At 41.3% G+C, this 11,312-nt stretch overlaps 2 protein-coding genes across 2 annotated transcripts; both read left to right on the top strand.

The window, feature by feature from the left end:
- Positions 1 to 351: 351 nt before the first annotated feature.
- bbs5 (Bardet-Biedl syndrome 5) lies at positions 352 to 5,369 on the top strand. Its single transcript, XM_068746377.1, has 12 exons — positions 352 to 485; positions 816 to 898; positions 973 to 1,038; positions 1,698 to 1,747; positions 2,040 to 2,167; positions 2,261 to 2,396; positions 3,760 to 3,855; positions 4,111 to 4,173; positions 4,282 to 4,416; positions 4,711 to 4,794; positions 4,960 to 4,983; positions 5,081 to 5,369. Exons 1-12 carry the CDS (start codon positions 424 to 426, stop codon positions 5,180 to 5,182), a joined length of 1,029 nt encoding a protein of 342 aa, XP_068602478.1. The 5' UTR covers positions 352 to 423; the 3' UTR covers positions 5,183 to 5,369.
- Positions 5,370 to 7,850: 2,481 nt separating this feature from the next.
- klhl41a (kelch-like family member 41a) lies at positions 7,851 to 11,153 on the top strand. The gene is made up of 6 exons (XM_068746223.1): positions 7,851 to 8,933; positions 9,020 to 9,177; positions 9,287 to 9,394; positions 9,473 to 9,658; positions 10,163 to 10,309; positions 10,424 to 11,153. The coding sequence occupies exons 1-6, from the start codon at positions 7,851 to 7,853 to the stop codon at positions 10,533 to 10,535; spliced, it is 1,794 nt and encodes a 597-aa protein (XP_068602324.1). The 3' UTR covers positions 10,536 to 11,153.
- Positions 11,154 to 11,312: the final 159 nt, after the last annotated feature.

Genomic DNA, 11,312 nt, shown 5'->3' with positions numbered 1-11,312 from the left:
AGTTGTAACTGATACACACAGATATGGTGGGTGAGTGGCCTGGATATATTATTTACAGATGGCTTTTTATTTCCAAATGGCAAATTAAAGTCACATTTTAAGCAATGCTAGTGAAAAATGTGAGATTTGTGTTGTGACTTGGGAACATTATGTTTTTTCTGTATTGCATGATTAAGTACTCATTGACAGAAGTAATATAAATGTCACAAAATACTACATTGGTACAGTTTCTTTCGAATTGTCGGATCTGTCCTCATTGTTGTCCTCGTCGCTTGCCGTCGGTTACCATGGAGATTGTGACGCTTGGCACCGGGATTTTCTGATTAGCCCGTGGAGCGTATGCTAGCTGGTGATACAACAGTACGTAGCTAGTAGCAAACATAAGGTGCTAGACTGGGCCTGAGGCGCCGATAACGAGTGGGCATGGCGTCCGTTCTAGATGCTCTGTGGGAAGACAGAGACGTTCGGTTTGACGTAACGGCACAGTGAGTTTGTGTTTGCTCAACGGTCGGTTCACTGGTGGGCAGGGTAGTGAGCTTAGCTATGCTAATTGGCTAACAGAACGTGAATGAGTGTACTTGGCTCAGATGTCTCCTCTTATCAGTAACTTTACAGTTTCTCTTAGAAATATAGTGGTGTGCAGTGACGTCGTGTCATGTTTGTCTTAGTATAGCTATGTCGTAGATTAGCGTTGTACTTTTAGTATTGTACAGTAGCTATGTGACAGTGAACTAAATGGTTAAAAACAATAATAAAACAATGATAAACTACATTAAATCGGTCGCTGACAGCCTCCACACATCTCTATTATACAGACAGATGAAAACGCGTCCAGGAGAAGTGCTGATCGACTGTTTAGACTCAATTGAAGACACGAAAGGAAACAATGGAGATCGAGGTTTGTTGTATTGGAGGCTGAAACGATCTACGTATCCTCTGTGTTGCTTGCATCCTAATAATTGTTTCTTCCAGGACGACTGTTGGTGACAAACCTGAGAATCATTTGGCATTCGTTGGCTCTGCCAAGAGTCAATTTGTGTGAGTGGATCGGCATGATTAAATGCTTTTTGTCTTGTTTTCATATGTTTCTTGCATCAGCACATCAGATGAATGTTTCCACCCCCTCTTAGATATGTATGTCACTAAGTTGACAGTATTATTAACGTCTTCCTCACTTGAGACTTAACAGTTGTCCTGTGGAGCCACAATTTAGTTTCCGCATTTGTGTGTCTCCCATTTACCATTGATTAGAGCAATAATCGAGCACCTCAGCAGCAGCCCATAGTCCCCCTTTGACTAAATAATACGGACACTCTTGTAATGGTAAGCATTGACAAGTATAACCAAACCTTGTATGATTAGAATTATCATAAAGCCTGTTTTATGTAATTGTGTCCAGTCAATTATAAAATAGAGAAAAAACTTTCTCAAATTGGACAATGAAATGAGTGGTGCATTATTAATTCCATTAAGTGCGACTATTTCTTCAAGTTGTACTCTATATGTTTCAGTGAATCAACAGGTAATATTAAATGTTTGTAATATTGTGTGATGTTATTCTGGGAAACAAAATGAGAGTGTGCTTTTGCTCCTTGAGGTTCCGATTGTACGTTTGAGTCCTCAGAAGATTTGGAATGAAGAAGCCAATTGGAAAACCACATGAAAAGCTGTAATTGCAAATCCATTATTTCTTTCAGCTGTGGGTTACAATTCCATCCTAAACATCACAACAAGGGCAGCCAACTCAGTAAGTTGATTCACTCCTGTAGCTGTTCATGTTTTTATTATTATTATTATTTTATAGCCAGATAACTTTTCATTTCCTCACTTAGCTAATGTTTCAGTACTTCAAATGTTGTGTTGTTTGTGTGTTTTTCTGTGTAAAAGTCACTCACTTTTGAAGTGGAAAAATATTTTGGTCAAAGCCAATGATGGTCCCAGTTTCCACATCTCATTCAAATAAATGTTCAATAAAGAATATAATTGATTATAAAGATCTAAAAAATATATGCTTTATGTGCTGAATGCATTTTTTCTAGAAACTGAGAGGCCAAACAGAAGCGCTCTACATCTTAACAAAGTCCAACAATACAAGATTTGAATTCATTTTCACAAATGTGGTTCCAGGAAGTCCTCGGCTCTTTACATCTGTAATTGCTGTCCACAGGTAATCCAACACAGTTCACTTCTAAGCTCAGTCTACACAAACTGTAAAATGTTTGTCTCACGAGATATTTAGACGTTTCTTGTTTTGTCACAGGGCCTATGAGACATCAAAAATGTACAGGGACCTGAAACTACGGGCCTCTCTCATTCAAAATAAGCAGTTAAGACTCTTGCCCCAGGAACAAGTGTATGATAAAATTAATGGAGTTTGGAATTTATCCAGTGATCAGGTACTGTCCTTAAAATGTGTCTGTTTTTTGTTGTTTTCCATTTGATGTACAAATACATTTGGAGTGAATTCTCCTAAATTGCATGTTTTTGGAAATGGGAGGAATCCGGAGAAAACCATGCAGACACGGGGAGAACATACAAACTTTGCACAGAAAGGGATCGAACCTAGAACCTTCTTACTTTGAAGCAACAGCACAACCCATAGTGCATCATTGTTAATTTAGAGTGTAACAAGTAGTTTTCATCCATTACTTGCTTGAATCTCTCAGATAACATCTTAGAATTGAAGATTACTCTGTCATTTTTGTTTACTCACGCACATACTCACATCCAGGGGCAATTCGGGCGATGGTGGCGCAGGTAGTTGAGAGGGTCGTCCTATGATCGAGAGGTTGGCGGTTCGATTCCCAGCTCAGGCACATGTGTACATTGTCGTTGTGCCCTTAGGCAAGACGTTGTGCCCTTAGGCAACCCACATTGCCTGGGCGCATGCGCGCGCGGCGACCAGCAGCAGAGTGTAACTGCTGTAAACCAAACTGCCCTCCGAGGGACAAATCAACAAAAAGTATTCAGCGTTTAGTATTTGCCACTGTGCCCTGGTAAATTGGTAGATACTGGGTTACTGTGGCACATTATGAGTGGGATTAGGGTATCCAAGATGAAGTTACGGTCTGATGGAGCCTCCAGAACACACAGATTTATAGTGAGAGGAGTATCAACAGAATAAGTGGCACAATGGGTCCATGCATGAAGACCGAATAACAAAAAAGTCACCTTTGACACGAATTCAGAGTTCAAAAGTCAGTTGAGTGTATTTTTTTTTAAACATTCCCAGTTGATTTTCCTCATGGTGGCGCAATCAACAAACAGTTGATTGGATGACACGTTGCTGCCAATGGCACATTGTTGGTAGGTTTCAATGTGAGAAACCGACCTGTTCAACCAACAGTTCCATTTATCTTACCGCTGCTTATTCAGGATTAGGTCGCGTTAGGTTCAACTTTATAACACTTGCAGGGTAACGAACTCCAGTAGGAGAAGGTAAAGGAATGCAGATTATTAATCCTGTTTCCTCCCACCTCCAATAACACATAGTTTAGGTCAAGTGATTACTCCAATTCGTCTCTAGGTGTGTGAGTGTGTGCTTGATTGGTGTTCTGCGCTGGCGACTTGACCAGGGTGTACCGTCAGTAGTCACCTGCGACAGGCTGCAGTAACACCCGTGACCCGCGAGGAGGATAACGCGGCTCTCGACTAGACAATTGAGGTGGATGGATGGATGGATGGATGGATGGATGGATGGAGCACCCGATGAGTCCACCTGACTAATCTTCCTTCATTATTGTGTTTTCCTCCTCACAGGGGAACCTTGGAACCTTCTTTATCACCAATGTTCGCATTGTGTGGCACGCAAATATGAACGAGAGCTTTAATGTCAGCATTCCTTTCCTTCAAATTGTAAGTACAATAATAGTTTAAATAAAATTACCATCCCACTTTCTATCAGGCTAAGCAAATAAAATGACCAACTCATGTCGATTTGATATCAACATTCCCTCCTTTCTTCCGTTTAGAATGAAGTAGTTTCATTTCATCGTATAGCGATGCCAGTGTGCCTTGCTCATGAGTTGCTACAAATGATTTTGTTCCTGTTGTAAAATCACAAACACTTTAAGACTGCCTACATTTTCTTTTCTCTGTTTTTCCCCAAAGTTGTCCATCCGAATAAGAGACTCAAAGTTCGGCTTGGCTTTGGTGATGGAAAGCTCACGCCAGGTAATCTGCATTCACCTGAGCTGATGATAACATAATGATCTAACAGTAGCAACGGACGTCGTAACCCTCTGCTTTATACACAATTCTAATCTGTGACTGTGTTTTTAGAGTGGTGGCTACGTGCTTGGGTTTAAGATTGACCCTGTGGATAAGCTTCAGGATGCACTTAAGGAAATCAACTCATTACATAAGGTGTATTCTGCAAACCCTATTTTTGGAGTAGAATATGAAATGGAAGAAAAGGTAAACAGCAGTGCAAACATCTAATAATGTACAGTAGATTTAATATTTTTGTAATATTCCCCAAAATAAAAATGTTTCTTTCCTGTGGCTTCTTCTTCCTGCTCTGTCAGCAAATCAACCTTGTAGTCGATTTCACACTTCATTCTGTTTTACGCCGCAGCCCTCTGCATCCATCTGGCCTTGGGGAGACGCTAGCGTGCTAGCGTGCTAGCGCGCTACCACTGAGGCTGCATTGTCATGAATTCATCTGATTTCGTTTTTAGTCGCTCTGTCTTCTCCAAACGCTGATTTCAGCCCCAGCCGTTGGAAGAACTCACAGTGGACCAACCTCCTGATGATGTGGAAATTGAAGCCGATGAGCAGACTGATGCTTTCACAGTGAGTGTGTCCATTGGCCACCAATAGACTCCTCTGTGAGATGGCCTTCAGCGTGAAATAAGGGATAAGAATTCATGTTTGCTCATCAGACAATAAATTCTCAGATAACTTGTTCTCCCTGCTGTTTGTTTAACTGTGATGTTTCTGTGTGTTGCTTTCCCACAGGCGTACTTCGCTGATGGAAATAAGGTAAAGTTCCAACACCAACTTCAAATGTAAAATATATTAAGTAGTGCTTTTTGTTTTAAAATCTTGCGGGCTATTTCTTTTTTCTTTTTTTCCAAAGCAACAGGACTGTGAGCCCGTTTTCTCTGTGGAGTTGGGCCTCGCCATTGAAAAGCTGAAGGATGGCTTCACACTTCAAGGACTGTGGGAAGTTATGAGTTGAACTTTATATGAAACATTTAAGCACATCAGAAAGGCAACAGTATATTTATGTACAGGTCAGGTTAAACGCTGTAGTTAATGCAGAATGCTGCTTTTATTAAAACGATATATGAAATCAGATTTAAACTATTCGACACATTATTCATAGCTTTAATTTGTACTGTTTAAAGATAAATAAATGTAAAGATATTGCATATTGAAGTTTTTTATTTTATATGTGGAAAGAACAACATAATCTCAGGCTAAATACACAAGAGCACAATGCATGCAATGTTAAAAGGGGAGCAGCTAGCCGGCTGCTAGCGGCAGCTGCTCCCTGACCCTGTCTCGTTGTCAGAACTCCCCACTCACACTGAGTCACAAGCTTGTGAAGTCATCAGAAAGTTATGCTATTGACATGTCATCCTCTTTAATAGGCAGCACGAAGTATCACAGGGTATTTTGGTGAGGCCTCTGGCCACACAACAATGCAGTTTCTAATCATCACTATGGTGAGAAGGCCCCGGCTGGGGCGACGGTGGCGCAGGTGGTCGAGAGGGTCGTCCCGTGATCGAGAGGTTGGCGGTTCGATTCCCGGCTCGGGCACGTGTGTACGCTGTCGTTGTGTCCTTAGGCACATCGTTTTGTTAAATGTCGATGATTTATGTACGAAGGACTTTCAACGGAAACAAGACCGCAAGGGCTTTTTAGAAATGCTCCTCTTAGACAGGATGTGTGACTGTACTTGTACTGTAATACATACTACTGTTTACTGTACTTGTACTGTAATACACGCTACTGTGTGACTGTACTTGTACTATAACACAGGCTACTGTGTGACTGTACTTGTACTGTAATACATGCTACTGTGTGACTGTACTTGTACTGTAATACATGCTACTGTGTTACTGTATTTGTACTATAACACATGCTGCTGTTTGACTGTATTTGTACTGTAATACATGCTACTGTGTGACTGTACTTGTACTATAACACAGGCTGCTGTGTGACTGTACTTGTACTGTAATACATGCTACTGTGTGACTGTACTTGTACTGTAATACATGCTACTGTGTGACTGTACTTGTACTATAACACAGGCTGCTGTGTGACTGTACTTGTACTATAACACAGGCTGATGTGTGACTGTACTTGTACTATAACACAGGCTGCTGTGTGACTGTACTTGTACTATAACACGGGCTGCTGTGTGACTGTACTTGTACTATAACACAGGCTGCTGTGTGACTGTACTTGTACTATAACACGGGCTGCTGTGTGACTGTACTTGTACTATAACACAGGCTGCTGTGTGACTGTACTTGTACTATAACACGGGCTGCTGTGTGACTGTACTTGTACTATAACACAGGCTGCTGTGTGACTGTACTTGTACTATAACACAGGCTGCTGTGTGACTGTACTTGTACTATAACACATGCTGCTGTGTGACTGTACTTGTACTATAACACAGGCTGCTGTGTGACTGTACTTGTACTCTAACACATGCTACTGTGTGACTGTACTTGTACTATAACACATGCTGCTGTGTGACTGTACTTGTACTATAACACAGGCTGCTGTGTGACTGTACTTGTACTATAACACAGGCTGATGTGTGACTGTACTTGTACTATAACACAGGCTGCTGTGTGACTGTACTTGTACTATAACACGGGCTGCTGTGTGACTGTACTTGTACTATAACACGGGCTGCTGTGTGACTGTACTTGTACTATAACACAGGCTGCTGTGTGACTGTACTTGTACTATAACACAGGCTGCTGTGTGACTGTACTTGTACTATAACACAGGCTGCTGTGTGACTGTACTTGTACTATAACACAGGCTGCTGTGTGACTGTACTTGTACTCTAACACATGCTACTGTGTGACTGTACTTGTACTATAACACATGCTGCTGTGTGACTGTACTTGTACTATAACACAGGCTGCTGTGTGACTGTACTTGTACTATAACACAGGCTGATGTGTGACTGTACTTGTACTATAACACAGGCTGCTGTGTGACTGTACTTGTACTATAACACAGGCTGCTGTGTGACTGTACTTGTACTATAACACGGGCTGCTGTGTGACTGTACTTGTACTATAACACGGGCTGCTGTGTGACTGTACTTGTACTATAACACAGGCTGCTGTGTGACTGTACTTGTACTATAACACAGGCTGCTGTGTGACTGTACTTGTACTATAACACAGGCTGCTGTGTGACTGTACTTGTACTCTAACACATGCTACTGTGTGACTGTACTTGTACTATAACACATGCTGCTGTGTGACTGTACTTGTACTATAACACAGGCTGCTGTGTGACTGTACTTGTACTATAACACAGGCTGCTGTGTGACTGTACTTGTACTATAACACAGGCTGCTGTGTGACTGTACTTGTACTATAACACAGGCTGCTGTGTGACTGTACTTGTACTCTAACATTCTATCTAATAAATATATTCATCATCATCCACCATTGTTTCTACTGACAGCTGTGTCAGCTCCCCGATTTGGCCAGGCTGAATTCCTCGTGGATGCGGTGGATGGCTATATTTAGGAGGGCACAGTTATATTGACGTGCATGTGAACCTGCCTGCCTATAGTTCTCTGTCTTCCCCGGTTAGGACAGCGTGTTGTAAACTGTCCTGCTGAAACCACTTCCTGAACTAAAACAATGGATCCCCAAAGCTTGAGGGAAGATCTCCACCTGTTTCAAACCACATTGCTGCAGGACGGACTCAAAGAGCTTCTGAATGAGAACAAGTTGATTGACTGCACCCTAAAGGTTGGAGACAGAAGTATTCCCTGCCATCGGCTTATTCTGGCAGCTTGTAGTCCATCTTTCCGGGAGCTGTTCTTCACAGAAGATGGCAAGGAAGTAGGCAAAAAGGAAGTTGTTCTTGAGAAACTGGATCCCGATATTATGGAGGTGGTTGTAAATTACATGTACTCAGCAGAGATTGATATCAACGATGACAACGTGCAGGATATTTTGGCTGTTGCCAACCGTTTCCAGATACCTTCTGTGTTCACAGTTTGTGTGAATTATCTCCAGAAAAAGCTGTCAAAGACAAACTGCCTCTCCATCTACAGACTGGGACTGCTGGTGAACTCCGCCAGACTGGCCACTGCGGCTCGGGATTACGTTGCAGATCGATTTGAGACCATCGCTAAGGATGAGGATTTTCTTGAGCTTGAGCCACCTGAACTCTTTGCCATTATTGGAGCTGATGCACTGAATGTAGAAAAAGAGGAGGTGGTGTTTGAGACACTCATGAGGTGGATTAGGAAAGACAAGGAGAAGCGGTTGAAATCCCTAGAGGACGCTTTTGAATGCATCCGCTTCCGTTTGCTACCTGAGAAGTATTTTGCGGAAAAGGTAGAGCAAGATAATATCATTAAGAATAATCCTGAGCTTCTCAAAAAAATCCAAGCCATAAAGGAAGCCTTTAAGGGGAAACTTCCTGAGTGCAAAAAGGGGCCAAATGAGGACGGAGAGGGAGGACAGTTGCCCGGCTATCTGAATGACAATCGCAGATATGGCATGCACGCCAAACAAATGATCCTGATGATCAACGACACTTCTGCTGTGGCCTATGACGCCACGGACAACGAATGTTTTCTTGTTGCAATGGCAGAGCAGATCCCCCGAAACCATGTCAGTCTGAACACAAAGAAGAACAATCTTCACGTGATAGGAGGTCTGTTTGTGGATGAAGAGGAAGAAGAAAGCCCACTGCAGTGTTTCCATTACCAGGTATGGGCATGCCAGTCACATGGCAGATGTACGAAATACAGTATAGATGTGTGTTTTTTCAATATATCCTGAAATGCAACTTTCAGTTGGACAGTCTCACAGCTGGCTGGATTGCTCTGCCACCCATGCCCTCCCCCAGATGTTTGTTTGCAATGGGGGAATTTGAAAACTTGATCTTTGCTGTCGCAGGAAAGGATTTACAGTCCAATGAATCACATGACACTGTTTGGTGCTATGACGTCGAGTAAGTTCCACAAACCAGAAATTTGTCTGTTGTGTTATTTATTATAATTGAAAGTGTTAACCTATATTTCCTGTCGAACAAAATACGGTACTTTATTTGCCCTATTTAGGAAAATGAAGTGGACTGACACCAAAAAGTTGCCCTTGAAAATCCACGGCCACTGTGTGGTCTCTGAGAATGGACTGGTGTACTGTATTGGAGGCCAAACAGATGTCAAGTAAGAGTGCAGTGTCAAAGAATGTAATATGAATTGACATTATATTCTCTCATCATTTATTTTATGTCACTTGTAAAGTAAAGCAACCGATAAGATGTTTGCCTACAACCATAAGAGGTCAGAGTGGAAGGAGGTGGCTTCCATGAAGACACCCAGATCAATGTTTGGTGCTGTTATCTACAACGGCAAGATCGTTGTCGTTGGTGGAGTCACTGAAGAGGGTCTAACATCTGCATGTGAAGCCTACGATTTTGGAACCAACAAGTACGTTCATTTATCATTTAGATTGCAAGTTATAGTCAGTTTAATATTTCAGTATTATTTTGTAATGTCCAAATTAGTCAAATATTCTTTTTTCTGTATTTGGATGCTTTGAATCGGGTTCCCAACCATCTTCATTTGCAGCCCTGCATCATAGAGTTAGGAGATCAACCAAAGAACTTGTACCCTCCAGCAATCAGAGAAAAATGGCATGAAATGTAGAAATGAGGAGAAAATCTGGAGTAAACTTAGATGCATATATTTCTTCCATTGTTTTGTCATCCCTCACCAAAAATGAAGAATCAACAACAAATAAGCAAATTATTATTTTCTTCAAATAATTTTTAACAAACTTGATTAAAAAACAAAATCGTGAAATTATCCCGACCCTTATGTCAAGAATGACTTCAGAAAATCCATATTGAAAAGAAACAGTCAAGAAATCCTTGTTGAGAGTCGGTAACCAACAGCAACATGGAGATATGGTGTTAATGCAACTTGTTGCAGGTGGTCACCTTTCACCAAGTTTCCCCAAGAGAGGAGTTCAGTCAACCTGGTGTGCTGCGGCGGAGCGCTGTGCGCCGTTGGAGGCTTCGCCTTGGTGGAGGATGAGCACGAGGAGAGAGCACCCGGTGAAATCACTGACATTTGGCAGTATGTGTTGAATTGTATTATAAAATATATACTGAATGGTAATTTATCATCTCGCTCACTTTATTTCGCAATGAATATGGTCTTCATATATTAACAACTTTCACTGTCTTGCAGGTATGATGAGGATAAGAAACGGTGGACTGGTATGATTAGAGAGATGCGCTATGCAGCTGGATCCTCCTGTGCTTCCATGCGCCTGAATGCAGCCAGGATGCCCAAACTGTAAACAGTCCAAAGATATATAAAGGACAAGAATATTTTGTTGCTGCTGAATGTCCATAAATTAGTGGTTAATGTTTTAGAATTTAGTAGTTCAACAAATTTCTAAATTGTTTGGTCTAAAATTGGACAGTGGCTGAGATGTTATCCCGACATTAGTTAAATAAGAGTGTTTCTGTTTACCAATACAGATACTATATATATATATATAGATAGAAAATATCTTTTGTGTTAGAAATTGTAGTCTTCCACTCTTTTCACCATGTACTCTACCTTATAATTAGTTAGGCTGAGGAATGTGTCAAGGTCTCATTGATGTTGTGAAAGTTGGGTTAGAAAATGCTTTTCAAATTTATCTTCATAAGCGCGCTGTCACAATTTGTGTAACTCGTAAAAGAATACACACAAGGATGACAATTCTAATCCTTCGTTCTTACAGAAGTGGAATATTCAGTTCACATACTTCCATGATTGAAAATACAACAGCTCTGCTTATCTTTAGCCAATTATTCTTAAAAATATTAGAAGTACTCATCCTGCAATAAAATGTCCCTCTATGTGGCTTACCTTTATGAATGGTGTTGCTGAATTAGTATTAGACATTTAACACATTATATATTGCTATGAAGCCTAATGTAATATTCTTGTAGTCAGTTTGTATGACTGCTGTCTCGTGGTTACCTTGTGATCACCTGACGAGAACGCCTATCCCAGCAGCCAATGGGCGAGAGGCCAGTTCATCGTATAGCCTGATGAGAACGCTTGATATGAATTCAGAAAAACA

This window comes from Brachionichthys hirsutus, chromosome 12, assembly GCF_040956055.1.
Source record: "Brachionichthys hirsutus isolate HB-005 chromosome 12, CSIRO-AGI_Bhir_v1, whole genome shotgun sequence".
Lineage (NCBI taxonomy): Eukaryota > Metazoa > Chordata > Actinopteri > Lophiiformes > Brachionichthyidae > Brachionichthys > Brachionichthys hirsutus.
The sequence above is the reverse complement of the archived record's forward strand: the minus strand, read 5'-3'. Positions and strand labels throughout refer to the sequence as shown.